This window comes from Haliotis asinina, chromosome 15, assembly GCF_037392515.1.
Source record: "Haliotis asinina isolate JCU_RB_2024 chromosome 15, JCU_Hal_asi_v2, whole genome shotgun sequence".
Classification (NCBI taxonomy): Eukaryota; Metazoa; Mollusca; class Gastropoda; order Lepetellida; family Haliotidae; genus Haliotis; species Haliotis asinina.
Genome location: NC_090294.1, coordinates 40,408,880 through 40,434,170, shown reverse-complemented (window position 1 = coordinate 40,434,170; position 25,291 = coordinate 40,408,880). Strand labels below are relative to the sequence as shown.

At 38.7% G+C, this 25,291-nt stretch overlaps 1 protein-coding gene across 1 annotated transcript; it reads left to right on the top strand.

The window, feature by feature from the left end:
- The first annotated feature begins 116 nt into the window (after positions 1 to 116).
- Positions 117 to 23,388, top strand: LOC137265870 (pantothenate kinase 3-like). Its single transcript, XM_067801332.1, has 7 exons — positions 117 to 520; positions 15,044 to 15,396; positions 18,112 to 18,359; positions 18,482 to 18,658; positions 19,417 to 19,540; positions 20,881 to 21,006; positions 21,321 to 23,388. The coding sequence occupies exons 1-7, from the start codon at positions 442 to 444 to the stop codon at positions 21,384 to 21,386; spliced, it is 1,173 nt and encodes a 390-aa protein (XP_067657433.1). The 5' UTR covers positions 117 to 441; the 3' UTR covers positions 21,387 to 23,388.
- The last annotated feature ends 1,903 nt before the right edge of the window (positions 23,389 to 25,291 follow it).

The window sequence follows — 25,291 nt, the reverse complement described above, 5'->3', positions numbered from 1 at the left end:
GTACTGTAAGGAGTTTAGGTCAGGTGCTTGTAAGTAATCAAGGTAACACTTGTCGGTTTCTAAACAATATGGACTTTTGTTTGGAAGGGGCATAACTGCTGTAAACATGACCACTCGCATGTGGCGTGACCTCTTGTATGGTGACCCCACATCGGCTCATAGTGTTCGTCAAGATACAATAAGTCATACACTGTCGCCTCAGTCAACATGTTTTTAAGTGTTTACTTAACCTAAAGAAATCAGCCCACAGTGTGAGCTAAGCTACTCCACTTGCAACTGATCAGCAATGGAGCGTCAGCCTCGACGGTAGTGACTGTCACTCAAGGTGTATAGATGTGCTTATTTAGGAAGATTTTTGCAGGGAACATGTAAATTACGGCATTTCCGGGTTTGTAACTGGGACCATTGTACCATTACACCTCAAAACTGACAGACGACGTGATGGCTTCCACAGACCACAACGGTTTTCATTATCCAGAGGATTCACCTGAGAATAATGGCACAAGTGTGGACTATCCAGGTAAGTGTGGCATTCAGGAGTGAGTGAGTTTAGTTTTACCCCACTCTTGGCAGTAATCCAGCAATATGGCAGCAGTCAGTAAATATTCGAGTGTAGGCCAGACAATCCAGTGATCAACATATATGTGACATAAACGTCATACTTGTGCAAAAACATTACTTTTGATGAATTCATGTGCACTGTGATCATGATTGTATGGGACCTGTGTAGCCGAGAGCCGCGATGTGGTCCAATACAGTCAAGATATGACCCTGCATCGCGGCCGAGAACACCACTTTCATAAATCCTATTCAGATTCTAGTGGCCAATTACCCCTCGTATTTTCTTGAGATTTTTTAAATATACTTACCGTGGGTTTTTGACTGAAAAGTTGATACCCATCTACTCCCAGATAATTTCCGTACACATACCCGTAACTGTCATGTTTTTATGATCATACATTTAAATGTTAATGGGCATGTTACCCGTAAACTTCGTGTTTCAACTACAGCGACCTGACACGTTGACATGCTATGCCCAAGCGCCTAATTTCTATAGTCCGTATAGGAGGACGTTCTTCATTTGTGGTACGCAAAACTCACTCTCGTCTGCTGTTTCGTGCGCTCATAATTTGGTTACAATCACCATTACGTATAATGTATTTCTCTGTTATTATGTCATGATTTATAGCTTTTCTTTGTAGAGAGGATTCCATTCACATCCAAACAAAAAAGACATTTAGGTTGGATCAAGGACATTTATTTTTATACAATTTCACTTCGACACATGTCCGAGAATTTCAAACATTCTCCAAATATACATTCCTGTATTGTTAACAAAATCCAAGCAGAACTAAGTGTAAGATAAGAATGTTTTTACTAGTATTAGTTTTTACACTTATAAATAATATTTTGCTGATAATATGAATGTTTGAACTTAATCCATTGTAAATTTCAAGAAGACATGCTGCACAGACATAGATGTACAATAATGTATGCTAATGTAAAACGACATCACCAGTTTGTTATATTCACAGTCTATGTACGAGATGTATTTTCGCTGAATGAAACAGACTTCAGTTAGGTAGTACTATGGAGAGAATTTGATTATGTTTGTGTAGTCTTTCTATAGTCTGTATCGGAAGACGTTCTTCATTAGTGGTATGCAAAACTCACTCTCGTCTCCTGTCTCTTATGTATAACGTATTTATCTGTTTTAATGTCATGATTTATAGCTTTTCTTTTCCATTCACATTAATGCAAAAGTTGTGTTCCAGGGATCAAGCAGGTTTCTGTGTTAATAATATAGAAGACATAACCTATTGGATGCCGACTTTTATTTCATCTCAGGATCAGAAAAATTAACGTACGAGAATTGAGTTTGTGCTGCTCTGGATCTAACTACAGCTATAACTCAGCTATGTACAGTATTACATTTACTATCCGATGATGTAAATTTGAAGTGTATATACATATGTGGTTTGGAAAGTAGAGCTAGTTAAATGCATTCAAACGTATGATCATAAAAACATGACAGTTAGGTGTATGTGTAGGGAAATTATCTGGGAGTAGATTGGTATCGACTTTTAAGTCAAAAACCCACAGGAAGTATCTTTAAAAAATCTCAAGAAAATACAAAGGGTAATCGGCCACTAGAATCTGAAGGTGGTGTTCTCGGCCACAATGCAGGGTCAGGTCTTGACTGTATTGGACCACATTGTGACTCTCGGCTAGGGACCTGTGAAGGTCTAGTTTAGAAATGATCTTTAGTAACCTATGCTTGTCTTACGAGACAACAAATGGGATTGTATGGTAAGGCTTCCTGACTTGGTTGACACATGTCGTCAGTTTCCAGTTGCATAGATCGATGCTTATTCATGATGACTTGGTTGACACACATCATCGGTTCCCAAATCGACGCTCATGCTGTTGAGACCACACTGCCTGGTCCAGACTCGATATTTACAGACTGCGACCATACAGCTGGAATATTGATGACTGTAGCTTAAAACTCACTCAATCCCATGGAAAGTGGACGATACTCAACTACCCCACATGAAGAAAGACTGTGTACCAATTGTTACTCTAACAATGTATCTCTCATTGAGGATGAACATCATGTAAGTCTGGATAAGTCTGGATTTGTAATAATTTTCAATGTAATTGCTCTTATGCATGCATAAATCAATACCCAAGTTCCTATGAATGTTGTGTAGGCCAGATGCCTTAAAAATTGAATAATTTCTGTTTGTATGTCTGTGTCTCCATCACTTGCATAGATCAATTCAATGTGATTCTGACACTGCTGATCACTGCAATGTCTGGAGCTCATTCAACCACACTGTGACACTGCAGTTTTCATGTGGGAGTGTTTGGCTCTTCTGCTTAAAGCTACACTGCCTAACCTCTTTTCACACCAGCATTTACAAACAGCACTGCAGCTTTTACTCTTCATCATGCCAACGGCTGAAAGCATAGTGATGATTTGGTATGAACAAATGAATTAGTTGCATGTCATCTAAGACGATTTGTTGCTTTCAAATATATGTTCACTGGCCATTTCATCATGTTCATCGGAACGACACTATAACGTGTGACTTGGACATGTGATACTGTTCATAGTGATGACTAGCCTATATATTTCTACCTTACAATATGCCATCTTTGATCAGGGCTCCAGATAATTTGTCAACATGAGGAGTATGTACACCTTATTTTTTCAATATAAGAGTACAGGGAAACGTTACAGTACTGAATCATGGAAGTTAATGGGGTGTAAGTAATGTCGTGTTTTGTTTCCTATATGCAACACAACATTGCTACTCTTGTGTACACCATTCAGGTGGTGCGTACCTGCTTCATTTTATGACGTTTTTTTTACATATTTCTGCATATATATTTTTTTCCGTACATACGCCGATACGGCCCTTATCTGGAGCCCTGTTTGACATCAGAGCCTAGATTTTCGAAACTCTCTTAGCACTAAGATAGTCGTAAGTGCCATACATTATCATTAACTTATGACTGTCTTAGCATTAAGAAAGCTTCAAATATCTGAAGTTTAAGAACAATAGATTCATTATGGTCAATTTTGCTGGAAAAAAGAAGAACATTAACTGATGATGTAAAGGTACTGACATAAATAGTGTATTATCTTACCCATAAAAATGGGATATACAGTTACTATTTATTGATTTCCTACCATGTAATGACACATCTGCAACATCTCTGTGTGTCCACAAAGCAGGACTAGCATAATGAGCATTACTGAGGGATGCAACGATTCACCCAGATCTCAAATCAGTTTTTGATACTAGACCCTTGATTTTTATTTGGTTCTTCATACATATAAAACCATCAGGTTTCATTTAACGCTCAGAGGCGGCTTTTTGAGCGTGCAATCCATCGTTAACTGAACGATGTCTACTAACAACAATTCTCGTTGGATAATTAACCCTGTGTCAACCAATCACGTGTCGTGTTATTTCAGCTCTTTGAACAGCTCAAGTTGGGGTCAAAACTATCTTCTGGCTGTTCTCAAACAATTTCAATAGGTATTCAAATGTCAAATTGAAATAGTGATCGGAAATCAAAACCATTAAATTTGATTTTTCAATGATTCATACCAAACTGTTGCATCCCTAATGTTACTGTGCGACATTTGGCACAAATTATTGGTTTTAAGAGACAGGAGAAAGTCCACACAACCTGACATTAGAACATGAGGTGCATATACATTTCTTGTGAGTTTTGTAAGAACGTCATGTTTTGTTTTACACTATTATGTACTTTAGTACCCTTTTCAAACAATATTAAATGAATATTTGTTCTGAGAACCGTTGAATTTGGTGGAATATACTAAAAAGTTTTGTCATTATCTCAATGGCTTAAGTTAAAATCGTTCTGTGATGTTTTCCATTGTAAATAAGTAACAAAACAGCATTCTTCATATGCTCTGAATTGTACAGAAAAGAAAGGACCCCTATGTATCCTAAATATATTTTGGATAGATGTTTATTTGTTTCTTGGGAATCCGTATGTAGAAAAGAGGATCTTCATTTACAATCAAAAACTCTCGTTTCCAGTGTAATGCAATAATTTTCAGTATTGCAGTATATACAAGCAGTGTGTAAGTTAGTTTTACACCGCCTTTAGCAATATTCCACCGATATCATGGCAGGGGACACCAGAAATAAGCTCCATACATTGTACTCACACACATAAGGAATCGAACCAGGGCCTTCAGCAAAATGAGCGAGCTCTTAAACCACTAGACTACCCCACCACCCCATATTGCAGTACAGTTTAGTTTGCAATACATTGCACTGGTAATAGGGAATTAAATTTTAAGCTGCACTCCACATTATTCCAGCCAAATGGGTAGGTCTGTAAATAATCGAGTCTGGACCAGACAGTACCAAACCAAAACACTGGTACAAGAAGGTACAGTGCTATATTTAGTTTTCTGTCAACAGCTCTAGGTATAGTTTTATCGATAATTTTGTCAGCGATAAATTTGAAGATCTGTCTTTTCTTATCATCTTACAGGATCCCTGCCCATGAAGATCTGAGATCTTCTTACCACAAAAGGCGACTATGCTTGTCATAAGATGCGACTATTGGGATTGGGTGGTCTGGCTTGCTGACTTGGTTGACATCAGTGTCATCAGTTCTCAATTGTGCAGATTGATGCTCATGCTTTTGATCACTGGATTGCCTGGTCCAGACTTGATTATTTACAGACTGCTGGAATTATGTTGAGTGCTCAGTAAAACTAAAATCTTTTACTTACTTACAGGACAAAATTGAAGTTGAAACACAAAAAGAAATTTGATACCGGAAAAGGAATGAATGTAAAATGAAAGATACATTTGTATCATCGTAAATTGTTTTTCGATTGTAGATTGGTTATCTTCAATTATGTTTTAATAAAACTATTATTAATAATCAAATAAAAATGAATGTGGTAGGTACATCTGTGTGATATCAATTATAATGTTAACAATTATACGACTGCATAAACTGGTTTGTAATTAGCTATTGTGATCTGTCACTACCATGCTGCTCTCGACACAATAAACAGAATTGCCCTAACTCAATTGTCCAAACATAAGTTGCACTGTAGGGAACATGTGGCTGGAGTGTTATCTCCGGCTCATTGGGAGTTCAGGGGGTTGACAGACGATCCAGTTCCATGGTTGTCACTGACATTTGGACTGTGAGAGGGACAGGTAGAGCATGAAGGGCAGGTGTGAGAGGGGTAGGACGAACGTCTCGAGTCAGGATCTGTAGAAAGTGGGCAGATACTTTCAAGAGCTTTTAGAGAGTGTGTGGGGGGTAGAGGTGGAGTGTGTGAAGAACAGGTAGAGGGTATGATAGACAGTGTCTCAGGGCCAGGTGAAGGGTTTGTGGGCGCCAAGTAGATTTTGGTTGAGGGCCAGGTAGATTTTGGGTGAGTGACAAGTAGATTTTGTGTGAGGGACAGGTAGATTTTGTGTGAGGAACAGGTAGATTTTGTGTGAGGGACAGGTAGAGATTGTGTGTGGGGGTGTGAAAGGGACAGGTGATGTGTGTTGGAGATAGGTAAAGTGTGATAGACAGTGTGTGAGGGACAGGTAGAGGTTGTGTAAGGGGGACAGGTAGTGTGTGTGTGGGGTGGACAGGTGGTGATTCTGTGAGTTACAGCCAAGACAGGTACAGGGTGTGATGGTGTCTGAGGGCCAGGTAGAGGTTGTGTAAGGGGGACAGGTAGTGTGTGTGTGGTGGACAGCTGAGACAGGTACAAAGTGAAGGGACAAATTCAGGACGTCTAGAGTGTGTGTTAGAGACAGTTGAAAGCATCAGGGACAGGTAGAGAGTGTTAGAGATAAGTAGTGTGTGAGCTGTGAACCAGGGCTGGAAGACCAGGTGTGGTAGTATCTGGGGGACTCTGTGAGGATAGTAACATGCCAGCTGTTCTGTCAGCAAGTGGGAATATGTCAGGTAACCCGCCAGGTATGGGTATCATACCACCAGATAGAGAGAGTGAGTATTTACCCAGGTTTTCTTTGTTTTCTATCTGATGTAATGTATTTGGTGTGCTCTTGATCTGTTGATGGGTAGGGCAGGCAAACTATATAGACTTGCTGATCTGTTGATGGGTAGGGTAGGCAAGCTATATAGATAGACTCGCTGATCTGTTAATGGGTAGACCTACTATATACATAAACGACTGATCTGTTGATGAGTAGGCCAACTTTATAGATGGACTTATCGATCTGTTGATGAGTAAGTCGACTGTATAGATGGTGTATGATAGGCTGACTATATAGATGGACTGACTGATCTGTTGATGGGTCGGCTGACTATATATATAGACTCGCTGATCTGTTGATGGGTCGGCTGACTATATATATGGACTCACTGATCTGTTTACCTGTGAGGTAGGCTCACTATGTAGATGGACGCTCTGATCTGTTGATGGGTAGGGTAGGCTGACTATATAGATGGACTCACTGATCTGTTAATGGGTAGACCTACTATATACATAAACGACTGATCTGTTGATGAGTAGGCCAACTTTATAGATGGACTTATCGATCTGTTGATGAGTAAGCCGACTGTATAGATGGACTTACAGATCTGTGGATGAGGAGGCCAACTGTATAGATGGACTCACAGATCTGTTGATGAGTAGGCTGACTGTATAGATGGACTCACAGATCTGTTGATGAGTAGGCCGACTGTGTAGATGGACTCACAGATCTGTTGATGGGTAGGCCGACTGTACAGATGGACTCACAGATCTGTTGATGAGTAGGCCGACTGTGTAGATGGACTCACAGATCTGTTGATGAGTAGGCCGACTGTGTAGATGGACTCACAGATCTGTTGATGAGTAGGCTGTCTGTAAAGATGGACTCACTGATCTGTTGATGGGTGGGCCGACTGTGTAGATGGACTTACTGATCTGTTGATGGGTGGAGTAGGATGACTATATAGATAGACTCGCTGATATGTTGATGGGTGGCATAAGCTGACTAATCGCGTCACCTGTAACATTCCTTGAAATCTTGTTCAAGAGCAACTGTGCTATATAAGAAAATATGTAGGCCATACAAACAAGAAGTATCATTGCTGGTGATTCTGAGTTGGACTCTTGACGATCAAATAATGTGTATGTGCACAAGGACTGCTAACATTTCATCATACTGCATTTGTATTGATTGAACATCTGTACCTGTTCATGTCATGAAGTTTTATGAAGCAAGATAGTATCATATAATTAGACACATTTGTTTTATTAATGTTCATCATATGATCATATTTATGATAATGCCAAATCATCACACAACAAGCATTGCATATAATTTTTGCCCCTGGACAGTAGGTGTAACCTTTTTTCTGGTGTAGCAAGGTTGCACCATGTACAAGTAGATTTAATTTCTTTAATCAAACCCTGCTATTTATATTTTGTTTTTGATGATGCCTTGCAAACATATTTCTCATATTTCATTTGCTTCAATTGTATCATTTACACCACTAAATAGAACAGAACAGTTTCTGGTTCTTTCTAATATGGCTAGAAGTCAGTTGCTCCACAAAGCCTCTAAGGATCTGGTTTTGAAGACCCACCTGGGTTAGAATTGGTCTTCAGTAACCTGTATGCTTGTAGTAAGATGCGATTAACAGGATGGTGTGGTTAGGTTCGCTGACTTGGTTAACAAGTCATCGTACATCCCAGTTACATAAATCGGTACTCATTGATCACTTGATTGTGTGGTCCAGAGTGGGTTATTTAGAGGCCGCTGCCATATAGCTGGAATACTGCTAAGTATGACTTTAAACAACATCCAACTTGAAACTGAAATGTCTCCTGTGGACTGTTGATACTGTGAAAACAATGCAAAATGCAATAATGTTGAATAACAATCAACATATTTAGCACCATGTTATCACTCTGTTTAATATTAAACCTTAGTAGTAACATCTGGTCTTATCAGAAACTTTGTAGTATCATTTCATGATTTATTGTGCTTGTAAATGATGAGTACTCCAAAGTATTACAAGTAAACCAGAAAATGTGCATAAAATCTTCTTAAATAAGCTGAAATTATTAGCAAGGTTCATTAACACCCCTTACATTTACTGCCAACTTGAAGTGAACAACAGTATTAAACGTATTACAGCATTTGAAATACTCATCCTCCTCTGATGGGTAATTTTCGGTACAGACTGCCTGATTCTGAAATTCACCCCCATGACAACTAGGATAAAATTAAGACATGGATATGAAGATATTCTCCATATTTCTTAAAAAATCATAAATAATTATTAATTCACACATAAAAATAAATGATGAATTCCAACTGGATGATATGCTATTTTGTTCGTTAAACATAAATCAGGTAAATTATTTGCAGGCAAGAAACTTTTGGTCAGGGCTGACAAGGGTTTACATCTAACCAGGACTGCGGTCTGGCTGAAATATTTGGGAGTTTCATACTCTGACATGTAAGGACAGACTTTAAGGATGGACTTCTTAAGTCAAGTGATGTGATGTTTTGATACAGATTCTTATGTCACTGTCTAGCAGGTAACGATACAAAAATCTCAATACAAACGTTGCATCTCTTGAATAAACATGTTGTTCATCCATAAAGTTTGTCCTTATCTAATTCTCCAACATACAAAAATCCCACTCAATGAAATATTAATCACATTTTGACAATTTACATATATGAACATTTTAAGAGTAAAGAAGTCAAGCTGAAACAGAATGCAGGTGCTCCCAAAATATCCCAAAAAGACTACATGATTTGGGACACTTTATCACAATGTGTACACATATTTAACTGGAAAATTTAATTACATTTCATATTCATAATTTATAGAAAAACGTAGACTAAATGCTTAGGCTCCGAATGTATATAATTTTGATAGGAACAAACAAACCCATTTAAATTTAAGAGGAGAGCCAGGGAGACCAGAGATCTTGAACCTGAGGAAGTCTAAACTTGCCTCCTTTAAGGCTTTAGCATTGCAGAGAGAGCTTGGGAGTAGGGAAAATAATGTGGTTCAGGGACTGTGAGACAGATCAGGAAAAGCCTCAAGAAATCTGAAAACAGATCATAACATGAAGATCATTTGGGACACCTGTTGCCATGGGAATTATAATGAAATATTAAGGATTATTCTTGACGAAAATACAATGTCAGTATCAAACCTTGCACTGCATCTATCTTATAAGAAAGAAACTGTTACCATCATCTCAAAACAGTATACAGTCGTGCCCCGTTTATCCGAACACTTGTGTTTTTATTGAAATTGTCTGGATAAGCGAATTTCGGATATCTGAACCATGGGTCATATGTACCCATGGTAAGAAACGTACAGAGAAACGAACATAGTAGGCATCAGACACAATCTTTATCGATTACACATAAACAAATATCAGTGCATACATACAATGTCTCATACCTGTTCATGCTGTCATGCTCACTTGAAGAAATCAGTCATAGCTTTTTGCACTGAAAATGACCGTATGGTTACAGAAACAGGATTTCCAGATAGGTGAGTAATTTTAAAACGTTGTGAATTTGTTTTAAGGAATTTTCGTTCGGAAGGCAAGTTTTCCGGATATCAGAGGTTCGGATAAACGGGGCACGACTGTATATGACTGTACATGAATATAAACTTATTGGCAAAACAAATTCAAAGTGGGAATTTCTCATGAGTTCAAATTATGTAATTTGTAATCATGACTGAAACATATCAAACAAAACTGCAGCGGTTTTTATGTTTTTTTGGTTTTTTTTGCATAATATATGCCGAGCTCAAGCAAATTAGTTTGCTATGTTCCAGCCTCATGATCACTATTTTGTTTTACTTTTTACCTTTGCGAAATCTGCAAATAATACAAGAATAATACAAGAAATATTTTGTGTGTTTGAGGTAGGTAGAAGTCCGCGAAAATCAAACTTATATATGAAAGTGCATTATAAGCAATTTGAAACTACAATTTCTTGTGAAAGTGACCCATCTTCGTGTTTACTGAAAGAGCTTCTTTGGAGACACTACCCTCACCCTTCCAGGTGACTTCATCATAAGGCATAACTGATTCTAATGTTTTCACTGTTCATTCATGATGCCTTGGGTTTAAGCTAAATACTAAATGGTCACACAAGTGTCAGCTCCCAATATATTGTAAACATTGCTAGCATGAATATGTGTACACAACATTGCCCCTGGCTAAATCTAAATCAAGCTATCCAGGTCTTTGGCTTTTGATTGTGACGAGAATACATTCAATACCATTCTGAACATGTTTTGTATGATATCTTCTGAGGACATACCATTATCCAAGAGGTACCAAATGACCTGTTGTTTCCATTTTCTGCAATTATTACACCCCAATGTGTTGTGATGACTCGTATCTCCTGAACCACATTACCCACAAATGTGAAACTTTGGATATGGCTTTGCTAATGATCTCTTCACAATAAAATGGAAACTTTACAAACATTGGACATCAAGAAAATAGTTAGGCTCTTTATTTTTTGACATATAGTTTAAACTAGCTTTTCTCAGGTAATATTTGTAAATAATGTGATTTACTTCTTGAAAAACTTTGCACTGCATGTCTCCATCAGACATGGAAGGTTGTTCATGATTTTCAAACAATCCAACCAATAGTTTTCAAGTTATTTGTAGAACAAAAACATCTGTGGACGAACAGATGGACGGACAGTTTCACCGAACAGCAAAAGAAACGCAATTTCCAAGAGAATGAAATATTATTACAGGAAGGGTGCATGGTTATGTCTTCTATTTGAAAAGTTGACAAAAACCAGAGTTGCGCATCTTGTGCTATTCAGTATAGGTACGTCTGATCGCCATATAGCTGGAATATTGCTGAGTGCAACAGGACAAGAACCATACCAAGGTCAGTGATGTGAAGATGAACAGAGCTACAGTTAACTTTTTGGGTCATTGAGTTATGTACTTGGTTGTGTTTATCTTAACTGGGTATCTAAGTTTCTTTTGAGTAAACAAATAAACTGCACCCTATTTTGCGATTAATGAATGTTAATTGTAAAAATATAATCAAGTTTAAATGTTGGCTTACTTGTTTGTTAATATGATAAATGATCAAAAAGACTGCAAGTTGCCTGTTCGTGTATTGAAATAGAACCTTTCAATATACAATGTACATCAGATTATCTGTTTTATGTGTGTACACATGTAAGATCAAATTAATTGAGTGTTTGCAAAACTTCAAGCACAATTTTATGCAATACACTTAATAGGAATTGAGTTTTCAGAAATATATGTGTAATTTAAATATGTGTTATGACTAAAGTCAATGCTAAAGTTGCCTTCAAGTTCAAAGTCCACAAACAAGTGTGTATATATATCACAAGCAAAATAATATTTGTATTTAACAGTACTACATTAATGTTTTGTGTTATTCTGGTATCTGATCTTTGATGATGTGACCTCATTTTTTAACCTAGAACCCCAACAATCGAACACTGTTAGTCATCCTGTCACTAAGTAAATATCAAAGGTAAGTCCCGGCAGTCTGGCTTAAACTGACACGCCAACTCGAGGCACATGCTGTTATGTCAGTGCTGTTAGAAGTTCAGACCTTTAAGGTTTACTTGTTTCTTTTATCATGTTTTTCTATTTTTTTAGATCCAAAATATTTTGAAGTTATATTTTTTTGTGTGATATGCTATCACATATGGCTTGAACTAATCCATTATGAGGCAAATGTGAGATACATGTATATAACAAATACTGGAGACACCTGCATTTTACAGTCCCTGTTTTTGGTAATTAACCCTGAACCTACCCTTACCTAACCGTGCCTAACCTAACCATACCTAACCACACCTAACTGTACCTAACCTAACCGTGCCTAACCGTGCCTAACCGTGCCTAACCGTCCCTAACCGTCCCTAACCGTGCCTAACCGTCCCTAACCGTCCCTAACCGTCCCTAACCGTCTACCCCAAATATTGTGTAACAAACACAATAACTAATCAGTTGATGTATTATTCATTAAAGGTTGTATGTCATACCACACCTATCTAAAAGTATTATGCATTTCTATCAATACTCAGGTAAGCTACCATATGATTTATTCCCAGTAAAACTGTGTGTTCAGATTATAGTATTAAATCAAAAAGTTTGTCTTCCTCAGAGTTTCAATTGTCGATTTCTGGCAAGCCGTATGGGATAAAACGTTTTCTACTGCATTAATAACAAGCTAAAGTGAGTGCATATGGCCTTATGTAGATAATGTACGCCAAAATATTGTTTTAAATATGTGACATTGTACGTTTAAGTGAAACAATAGTGAAATATATTCTGTCATATGTTTTAATGATTAAAGACACTGTTGATTTATGTAAACACTAATCAGTTTCCCTTTAAATATTATAAGTTGTTCACTGGTCTCTCAGGGACCATGGTTTGAGGAACCAATGTACGCCAAAATATTGTTTTAAATATGTGACATTGTACGTTTAAGTGAAACAATATTGAAATATATTCTGTCATATATTTTGATGATTAAAGAGACTGTTGATTTATGTAAACACTAATCAGTTTCCCTTTAAATATTATAAGTTGTTCACTGGTCTCTCAGGGACCATGGTTTGAGGAACCAATGTACGCCAAAATATTGTTTTAAATATGTGACATTGTACGTTTAAGTGAAACAATATTGAAATATATTCTGTCATATGTTTTGATGATTAAAGACATTGTTGATTTATGTAAACACTAATCAGTTTCCCTTTAAATATTATAAGTTGTTCACTGGTCTCTCAGGGACCATGGTTTGAGGAACCCTTCATGTTTGTTTATGTTCACAAACATCGATGGTATCCCAATCCATGGTCCCCGAGGGACTAGTGAACAATGTATTTATCTTACGGAACACTTCATTGTTTGAAGCATGGGTTTTCAGATCGTATACTTCAGCCAACCTGTGTGAATCAAACAATTTGAATCTTGCATCTTACTGGTTTTTTTGCGTAGGTATTGTCTTAGTAAAGTCGCTGCAATGTAATTCCCCTTCTTAGTAATCATGGGGACTACATTTGAACGTTTTGTCAAAATATGTTTATTGGAAGGAGAGTCAAATGTTTTCATAACCATTGCTAGATTTTGTGGACTACATAAGAAAAACACATTTAGGGGTATCTCCTTTCCATTGATTTCCATTCACAAAACATTGGTAATTTCCATGCATCATGCATCATGCATCATGCATCATTTAATGTTATTCAAGGTAACTACCACAAAGTACTGAATGAGTTGCTATTGGCAGTGAGGTGCATTGAAAATAATAGAAGAGTGCTCAGTCAGTGACTGTGTGAGGTAAGATAAAAGTATTGACCACACTATTGACCACAATCCAACCTTACTTGGATATATTCCAATTTGCATCTTTTCTTTTGATTAATAATACATGCATACACATTGTGGCAGTCAACATGTTCAGACAACTGAGTAAAACCTTCAACTCACTGCGACATTACAAAGATTACCTATATATATATATGTTGTTGTTGAGTATTGTCATGCGTCCAGCAGCAGGGCCCTGCATGGATCCTCTTCTTCCTGTCCTTCAACATTCTTACAATAGTAGTCCATTCATTATTTCTATTACCTGTATATATTAATGGGTCAGTTATTGAGAAAAGACATAAATAAGCATATATCTGACTTGATCAAGGATGAAAAAGTATTCTTTCTATTTTCCATCATATAATACTTGTTAATTTCCTCATACAAATTGTGTGCATCATGTAATTATTATTTCTAATATTGATTGTTGCGTATCGTTTTTTTTTTAAAAGTTTCTGCTAATATGTAAAAAGACCGTGGAAAACTTAGATAAATGCAGTTAAACAGGTAGATTTTGTAAAGATTTTGTAAAGATTTTGTAAAGATTTTGTAGTTGATGACGAAATACATTTCATTCCCACTACAGATGTTGCTTCAGAAAACTGATGCCTACAAGCAACCTCACAACATCTATTCTCGGCTGGTCATTGTCACGATAACACAGTTATGTGGTCCAGTTTTGAAGCTTCTTCATATTGCTGTTTACAGGACATTGTTTCTGACAACTGTTCCAAATAACCACAAACAAATTTATGCAATGGAATTTATGCAATATATTGCAGTGTTGTTGCATGGACGGTGGGTCCCATAAGTTGTTAAAGAGCTGGCTCGTAACACTGAGGATCCCCACATTTTTTAAGCCCATTGCTAGAGTCTTCTCTCCCCCTCTTGCAATATTGCTGGTGTCCCCGGCTGTATTATTCATGAATTGCAGGGGTTTGGTCCAGACTCGATAATTTACAGACCGCCGCCATATAGCTGGAATATTGCTGAGTTCTGCGTAAAACACTCACTCACTCACTCACTCTCACTCACTCACTCACTCACTCACTCACTCACTCACTCACTCACTCACTCACTCACTCACTCACTCACTCACTCACTCACTCACTCACTCACTCACTCACTCCTGCCTTTGTTTCAGCAATGCCATGGTTTGGGATGGACATTGGTGGGACATTGACGAAGTTGGTGTACTTCGAACCACGTGACATTGCCGACAGTGAAGAACAAGAGGAAGTGGAAACACTGCGAACCATCCGTCGTTACTTGACTGGGAACGTTGCATACGGCAAGACAGGGATCAGAGATGTCCATCTGGAAATGCCACACCAAGTAATAGGAAACAGACGAGGATCTCTACATTTTATACGTTTTCCAACCTCAGAAATGTACGCTTTTATAGATCTTGCAAAATCCAAAAACTTTTCCAGTTTATCTAGTGCAATCTGTGCCACAGGGGGAGGAGCTTACAAGTTCGAGGAGGACTTCTACAAGGTGAGGTGATGGAGGTTTAGATACGGAAGAGGGACATTCAGGACGGGTGTTACTTCTGTGTTCATGCCCTTCCATAAGAGAAGTATAATATTTTATGCATAACAGTGTGTTTATTTTATTATGATGTGACATTTCAGTATAGCTTCTTACAAGAAGCGTGTGTCAAGCAAGTGTAAAGTAATACAGTACAGATATAACTTATGTTCATGTGACATCCATGAAGATCCAGAGTAGAATAGTCCTTCAGCAACCCATGCTTGCTTGTCTCTATGCATGTCATAAGAGACGACTAACAGGATTGGGTGGTCAGACTCACTAACTTGGTTGACACATATTATCGGTTTGCAGTTGCGCAGATCAATGGTCATGCTTTTGATCACTGGATTGTCTGGTCCATGCTTGATAATTTACAGACCGCCGCCACATAGCTGGAATATTTCTGAGTGCGGCATAAAACTAACTGCATTCATGTAACAGAGATTAACTATCATTAAGATCTATATGCATAATGAGGGAATACATTAAAGGGATTAACAACAACACTTGGAGGAAACCAATGTTTAGAAGGCAGAACAAGATAAAAATAGCACATGGGATTAATTATAATGATGGCTGGAGTGCTATGTTCTGTTGTTTTTATCAGTTTATTGTAGTTTGATGGAATTAGGTATCCTTGCTCTCAGTTGATTAATTGTCGGATTTAAACTGCAGATTATGTCATTCCCTTTAACAAGACGCCTTTACCCGTAGGAGTGTGCCTGCTTTCATTAGTGTGTGTACATATGTAACGTTTCTGCGACGGTAAGCCTGTAATTGAGGCAGGGCATGAGTTTGGTTTATTTTCAGTACCCCACCGAGTGCAACCTGGCTTTTAGGTTTGGCTGCACCATCACAATTTTGGGGTCAAGACAAAATAATGTCACAGATTCTTAAAAGCATCAAATATACTTGTTTAACAATTTTCATAACGAGTACCGAGTATGAGATATGTTCAACAGGACCTGAGCTGATGTTAAATGATGAATGAATTTGTCTCAGTTTTGCATAACCTTCTGCTTGTAACGAGTCATGCGGAGATAAAAGGATTACTTTGAGTCACTTCCCAATTAAGACCCACACTGACAGCTCTAAGGTATTGGAGGGCTTATTGTTACATGAACTTGGTGCAACCTATTAGTGAAGGTACACTGCACCAGCCATTACTAACATCCACCTGTGCAGGTTGTAAACAGCGAAATTAAAACCTGAGTTGAGGCAGGAACGAGTCTAAATATAAGGATATGTGTATCTGTAGCTTGTGTTTATTGTATGCAGTATTTGTGGGGGGTATTTATGTTAAGTGTGCATGCATCAGTGGTGCTTGTGCATAATGAGAACAGTAGACAAGCTAAGGCAAATTATAATTTAATCATGGAGGAAATTAATGTTGTAGAACCAATGCTTTTTGTAAGTAAGACAAGTTCCCTGTTTTACTTTTTGTAAGACCTCTTCCTAGGCTTTACCATTTCTGAACTTTCTAACATCAACATTCAAATTGTTAACTTTCTGACATCGACGTTCAAATTGTTAACATTTTCTAACGTCGACATTCAAATTGTTAACTTTCTGACATTGACATTCAAATTGTTAACTTTCTAACATCGACATTCAAATTGTAAACTTTCTAACATTGACGTTCAAATTGTTAACATTTTCTAACATCAACATTCAAAGTGTTAACTTTTATAACATCGACATTCAAAGTGTTAACTTTCTAACATCGACATTCAAATTGTTAACTTTCTAACATCGACATTCAAATTTTTAACTATATAACATCAACATTCAAATTCAGGTGATATGGTTTATATGTATAATAAAGCATACCTTGACCATCGGGTGGAGAGAAGTAAGACCTCGAGCACTACGCGTTCTCGGTTTTACTTCTCCCCACCCTCCAGTCTCGGGTCTTACTTTCCCAACCATAATCTTGGAGTCCTGCTTTCCTACAGAGAACATCTTGTACCTATATTTGTTGTGTAGATGGTGAATCTTGGAGTCATGCTATCCTACACAGAACATCTTGTACCTATATTTGTTGTGTAGATGGTTAATCTTGGAGTCCTGCTATCCTACACAGAACATCTTGTACCTGTATTTGTTGTGTAGATGGTGAATCTTGGAGTCATGCTTTCCTACACAGAACATCTTGTACCTATATTTGTTGTGTAGATGGTGAATCTTGGAGTCATACTTTCCTGCACAGAACATCTTGTACCTGTATTTGTTGTGTAGATGGTGAATCTTGGAGTCATGCTTTTCTACACAGAACATCTTGTACCTATATTTGTTGTGTAGATGGTGAATCTTGGAGTCATACTTTCCTGCACAGAACATCTTGTACCTGTATTTGTTGTGTAGATGGTGAATCTTGGCGTCATACTTTCCTACACAGAACATCTTGTACCTATATTTGTTGTGTAGATGGTGAATCTTGGTGTCATGCTTTCCTACACAGAACATCTTGTACCTATATTTGTTGTGTAGATGGTGAATCTTGGAGTCATGCTTTTCTACACAGAACATCTTGTACCTATATTTGTTGTGTAGATGGTGAATCTTGGAGTCATGCTTTTCTACACAGAACATCTTGTACCTGTATTTGTTGTGTAGATGGTTAATCTTGGTGTCATGCTTTCCTACACAGAACATCTTGTACCTGTATTTGTTGTGTAGATGGTGAATCTTCGCCTACACAAGTACGATGAGCTAGAGTGCCTCCTAAAGGGTATCCACTACATCGATCGCTTCAACCCTTCCTTTGAGTGCTACTATTGGACTGATCCAGGCAACTCCCAGCTCTGTCAGAAGGTCCCATTCGACTTCCGGAATCCATATCCCTACCTCGTTGTCAATATCGGATCAGGGGTCAGCATCTTGGCTGTTAAGTCTTCTTCAGAGTACCGTCGAGTGTCTGGAACTAGGTAAGAATCGATTCCCCACATGAGTACAATAAGTAAAGCCCATTTTTGGTACGGGACATCTACGGTGGTGACCATCCATTATTACATTCTTTTATGTTCAGCCTGTCGACCTTTTGTTTCAGTCTGGGAGGGGGAACATTCCTGGGGTTGTGTTGTCTGCTGACAAATTGTGAGACGTTTGAGGATGCCATCCAGTTGGCGTCAGAAGGAGATGCCACCAAAGTGGACAAGCTGGTACGGGACATCTACGGCGGTGACTATGACAAGTTCAACCTAAAAGGAGAGACTGTAGCCAGCAGGTACGCATCTGGTAGATGATGCACAGCATTGGTAGATAGAGGCCAGCACTAGTAAACAGGGACCAGCACTGGTAGATAGGGGCCAGCTCTGGTAGATAGGGGCCAGCACTAGTAAACAGGGGCCAGCACTGGTAGATAGGGGCCAGCACTGGTAGATAGGGGCCAGCACTAGTAAACAGGGACCAGCACTGGTAGATAGGGCCAGCACTAGTAAACAGGGACCAGCACTGGTAGATAGGGGTCAGCACTAGTAAACAGGGACCAGCACTGGTAGATAGGGGCCAGCACTGGTAGATAGGGGCCAGCACTAGTAAACAGGGACCATCACTAGTAAACAGAGGTCAGCACTGGTAGATAGGGGCCAACACTGGTAGATAGGGGCCAGCACTAGTAAACAGGGGCCAGCACTGGTAGATAGGGGCCAGCACTAGTAAACAGGGACCAGTACTGGTAGATAGGGGCCAGTACTGGTGGATAGGGCCAGCACTAGTAAACAGCACTGGGAGACGGGACAGCACTGGTAGACAGGGGCCTGCACGGGTGGATAGGGATCAGCACTGGTAGATAATTGTCAGCACAGATAGATAAGGGCCAGCATTGTTGGACAGGGGACAGCACTGGTAGGTAGGGCCAATATTGATAGACAGGAGACTGTGTTGAAAGATTCCACAGTGGTAAGTAAGAGTGACTATCAAGTGCATCACAGGTAGAAAGCTGTGATAATTCGACGTTAACACTGTTGCTTTGCTGTGTTCCAGTTTTGGCCAAATGATGAGCAAGGAGCGGAGAGAGACAGCGTCAAGGGCTGATCTGGCCAAAGCCACCCTGGTTACCATCACCAACAACATTGGCTCCATAGCACGGATGTGTGCTGTCACAGAGGTCAGTCCTCAGGTCATGTGGGTTGGCAAGGCCATATTCAACCAGTAAAGGCCAATACACTGGCTAGGAATAACTGGCATGGACAAAAGGAACATAGTTTTGGTTCTCAGGCACTGGGACATATTACGATGAAAGGTTGTAGCACGTTTAGATTTTAGTCAAAAACATCAAATTTGATAAATATGCAGCATCTCAAACACACACTTGAGATACAGCATACAGTTACCTCCCTTCCCTTGCGTAGTACAGTACTGCTCATCTCATTCCATGGTAATCATGGGGTAGCTCTGTTGTGCCGTTCTCTAATTTGGTAAAAGATCTTGAATAAAACTGTAATGATGCATTGATAATGTATGTCCAGATGTAAATTATGTTACATGACTAAATATTGTTTTTACATTGACAAATCAGAGTTTGTTGAACACTATATTATTGTGTTCTAGAATTGCCTGTAAACATTTATCTGGTCGATGTCAATATATATGTATTTTAGTTTCATGAGCACATTTTACTCATGCTTTATATTGTGATTGGACAGTTATGTGAGGAAAATTAATTCGAATTAACTGGATATTAGAATACAGTGGCAAAGGTGACCACAAATACATAGGTGCATCTGTTACAGTCATGTCTTATTAATCTGATATTGTCTGTTGCATAGCAAATTGTAGGATTAACGAGGATGTCAGACTAAATAAATGAGACAAAGTTACGTTTATTCAATTTGTCACCAGAAAAAAGCGTCGGATGAAGCCGATGGTCAGATAAACAGAGGTTGGATTAACGAGACTTGACTGTAGCTGGTTACCTGGTTGTTAGGCTTTAATAGGAAGTTTGTGCTCTTAGTTGTATACACTGTACACATATCATAACTGGTTGACATCATGTTGAGTTCTTTGAAAGTTGCATGAAGTGTTGGACTTCACACCTGAAGAGTTAATGTTGTGACTACATGTTATGTCAAGTTAGATGAAGAGAGTAGGTTATTGTACATAGCAAAGAATATTTTGTCTTGAGAGGCCTTTTCCAAGGTTGAGAAAGAAAATCACGGCTCCCTGTACTTTTTTTTAAAAGCCAATGTCTGGGAACCAGTTTTTTTTTAAGCTTTTGTGCCGATGCTAGATATGATAGTCCAGAGATGATAACGATCAGGCAATTCCTTTGTCTGCAGATATACTTTGGAGTTGCCTCCCTTAAGAATGTCAGGATCCCACCTTTTACTTGATAGGATTTTGCTATTTGTAGTGTTTAAAGGCTTGTGAGTTTATATGATTTATAGTACAGGTAAAGATTAGTCTGTCACATATTTTAGGTTTTGGAAATGCTTCATTATCTTTCAGAAAATAGAGCGTGTGGTGTTTGTGGGGAACTTCCTACGAGTGAACACAATTTCCATGAAACTGCTGGCTTATGCGATGGACTTCTGGTCTAGAGGTTCACTCAAGGCTCTCTTCCTGGAGCATGAGGTCAGTAAAGACAGATCCGGTACTGTTTGAATGTGTCCTATGTAAGGTAGAAGAATAGGTAGATACCTGTCTGTTTAGGCTTGTGCTGCATCTGTATTTCTGGCTTTCTGTGTGCTGACGTGCTGTGTGTTGGTGTTCTGTCTGATGATGTTCTATCTGATGATTTTCTGTGTGTTGGTGTTCTGTCTGATGATGTTATACCTGTTGGTCTTCTATCTGATGATGGTCTGTGTGTTGGTGTTCTATCTGTTGATGTTCTATCCGATGGTGTTCTACCTGATGATGTTCTCATTGATAGTGTTCTATGATTCTAGGGGTACTTCGGAGCTATGGGCTGCCTGATGGAGTACCTGAACCTGGGTCACCCATGCAACACCTGATACCAAAGATGTCACAGACCAAAAGCATCTACACTGCTACTGCCAGCGTCATGTCTTGGAATAGCTAGCAATATGCCATTGGATAACAAGTTGATATACTGTACTGGCTTTGGGATAGCAAGTTGATACACTGTACAATATATAAGATAATCTATTCAGACAAGCTCCCTTGTCACAAAGTCAGTTGTGTCAAATCTCCAGGCATGGTGAACTCACTGACCAGACCTGACAAATATTTAACCTTGACATATCAAACTATATCTCTATCTAAACCTGTTGTCCTAAGAGTAAAAATCAGTAAGAACTTCTGAAAGGTCAAGAGAACTTCTGACAAGTCAAGATCAAATGTGAAAAACAAACACGAATTTGTGTCTAGTGTAATGGCTGAACATTCAAACAGGCAAAACATGTTAGAAACAGCAGGGACCTTGTATACTTGTGCTATGAATCAGATTTCTTCTCATTCAACCTTACTGTTTTAGTAAGATGAGTTGGAGGTAAAATCCGCGGTCACATTCTTGAGGTCAGTGTGTTTGTGGTCTCCAAAGGCTTGAACCAATGGGACTTTGACTGTATACAGAAATAGTTGTAGGAGAGCAGCATGTACACAGTGTCATTACACTAATGAGATGTCATTACAAAGTGGATTGCACAAGGGCAAGTCAAAAAGTTCTAGGTATACATAACTTCTAGACATTTGATCTTCTCAAATAGATCAACTAGTTCGAAAGCAACTGGGGTATACATACAAGTACATATGTTTAGGGTTGGAGTTCTCATTTTACATGACATTGCTTCATCTCGCACCTCTTGATTGGCAAAGTCTGCAGTACATCAATGTAGCTTCGAAGAACTTCCTCATCCTCTGTATTCACCTGACCTGGCCCCAAGTCACTTTCACTTTCACCTATTTTGAAAGTTGAAGGAACATCTCCGTAGAAAATGCTATACCGGTAATGACAAGCTCAAATATGCTGTACTCGTATGAATACCCCAGTATGCTTCAAGGACCTGTTGTTTTTGAACTAGTTGATCTATTTGAGTAAAATAATTGGAAATGCTGATGAAGAACACTGTCCAACAACACTCATAAGATTAGTTGGCGTCACCAGTCTAGAGGTTATGTAGGCCTAGCACATTTTGACAAGCCCTCTTACTGCCTCTGTATAAACTGGGTGTGTGTGCAATAATTCATTATTGACTTGAAAAACACCAGACGCAATGCATTGTACAATGAAATCATCACTGTTTGAAGATCCAGATTCATTTGTTTCTTGCTAAACTGAACAGTACAAAGATTGACCAAACCTACATTACGTTGGATATAGAAACATTGATTTTACCGTAGGGCAACACAATAACTTATGTAGAAACAGTGTTGAGTGATCGCCACCCTCTAATTGATATTCACACAAATGCATAAGCTAATCATTTTGGAATTGAATCTTCTAAAGCAGCACCACGTGGGTACCTTGTGTGAAGCCATTTCTGGTGCACCCTGCTGTAATATGGCTAAAAGCTGCTTAAAACCAAACTACTCATTCTGAAACAGCATCCTCATCTGACGATGGCAGTGGCAGTCTCAAGGGGCCAGAACCTGTTGATGATGTACAATATTATGATTATATGAGAGATATATTTTTATATATGAAAGGTGCTTTTGCTTCCTGCCACCATGTGTATTATTGTAGTCATGGGCACAATCACAAATATGTCTGGAATCCATCTCAATGTCCAGGGAGATTTTTTAAAAAGATGAGGGTACAAATGTTCAGCTCTGTTGTAGTGTATAGATGCTTGGTCGGGAGAGTTTAATGCTTGTGGTGAAGATAGTCCAGTGTCACACAGGATAGGGACATTGTGACATTGGGTAGTGACTTTTTGTCCTGTGGAATAGTGGTGTCACATAGGATAGTGATGTCACAGAAGGTAGCAATGATGTTACTTTGGATTGTGCTGTTACTGGATAGTGATGTTACACTGGTTAGTGGCATTACACAGGGTAGTGACATTACCCAGGGCAGTGGTGTTACACTGGATAGTGGCATTACACAGGGTAGTGACATTACCCAGGGCAGTGGTGTTACACTGGATAGTGGCGTTACTCTGGATAGTGGCATTACACTGGGTAGTGGCGTTACACTGGATAGTGGTGTTACACTGGATAGTGGCATTACACTGGGCAGTGGTGTTACACTGGATAGTGGCATTATAGAGGATAGTGACATGCTGGTTGGTGGCGTTACACATTTCAGTGACATTATATTGTATAGCGCTGTGACACAGGGCAGTGACATTACACTGGATAGTGAATTACATTGTCACATGGAACTGTGTGTGTCATCGCAATTATTCACATAAAACAAATCATTGATTTTATGTATATTCTGTCCGATGTTAATACTAATAAATGCAAGAACATGTACATTTTTTTATGTTTAAGCCTTTGACATTTTATGTATGTAATATTTTATTTATTTATATGGGACGCATTATCTTTGGGTGGACTTGAAAACACTGAGGTTCCGGTTGCCGGACCAACATTAAAATAAGATGGCAATGTATCCTTTTTTAATGGCAACCACTGGTCATGACAAACCAAAGAAATATGCCTATGTTACTGATTTTATAGAACTCCAGATGGTGTTTTGAGTTTTAAGTGTTTACTCTCTTGTTGGCATATGGTGCCGATATTCATAACTACTTGTTTCATTCTGGCAAGCCAAATCTTGTCTCAAAACCCTCTCATAACCCTTGTTAGACCGGGTTTAGGCACAAATGGGCATGGTGATGAAAAAACATCTGTTTTTTTTTCCAAGGAAATATTACTCTGAATTTCCATATTTTAAGTACAGTTCAAAGTCTGATGGTGATGCCGTTTTCATGCTTCAAAATGTGTCAACAATTTCCAATGCCAGTGAAGTAATAATACAACACTGTATGTAAGTTCTTTTGTTATTAATATCAAACAAATTTCAGTAGCAAGATAATTTCTTTATCATGGAAATAATAATAGCAAAAATCGATAATCGCAAAGATATTGTTTGATCTCATTTCACATTTTACAACACATGATTTGATTGGTTTGCAATGACAAAGAATCCTGTAGTAGGTTACGAAAAGAGGCTAGTAGTTACAAAGGATGGTACCGATAGTTTTGTTAGTGCATATCTTATATTTGATCTGTCTAATCAGTTGGTTTTTTCAGCCAATGTGTCACTTTTTGAAAGTAATCCAGTGATCCAGGGAAAATTATGTTATATGTTTCTGTGCTGTCAGTCACTCTGTATGGTTTTTGTTGTTTAATGTCCCACTCAGCAATATTCAAGCTGTATCATGGCAGTCTGTAAATCATCTTATTCATGCCAAAAGTTTCATGGATTGTAATCATGAACATTGATGTACATAACTGACCCGTGAAGGTCCAGGGTGGAACAGGCCCTCAGCAAACCATGCTTGCCATAAAAGGCAACTGACTGTGCTTGTCGTAAGAGGTGACTAACGTGATCAGGTTGTCAGGCTTGCTGACTTGGTTGACACACATCGTCGGTACCCAGTTGCGCTGATCAATGCTCATGCTGTTGATCACTGGATTGTCAGGTCCAGACTCGATTATTTACAGACCGCTGCCTTATAGCTGGAATATTGCTGAGTGCAGCTTAAAACAAAACGCCATGAATCACTTGATTTACATAACTGGGAAATGACATGTCAACCAAGCCAGCAAGCCTGTCCACCTGATCCCTCTTATGACAAAAATGGCTTACTTAAGAGCAATTCTACCCCAGATCGTCACCACCCAGTCCATTAATTGGCCTCTACTGATAAGTAATCAGTTGAAGAACAATTCTGTCCTGGTTCTTGAAATTGGGTTGGTTGCAATATTCCAGCTGTATGGTGGTTGT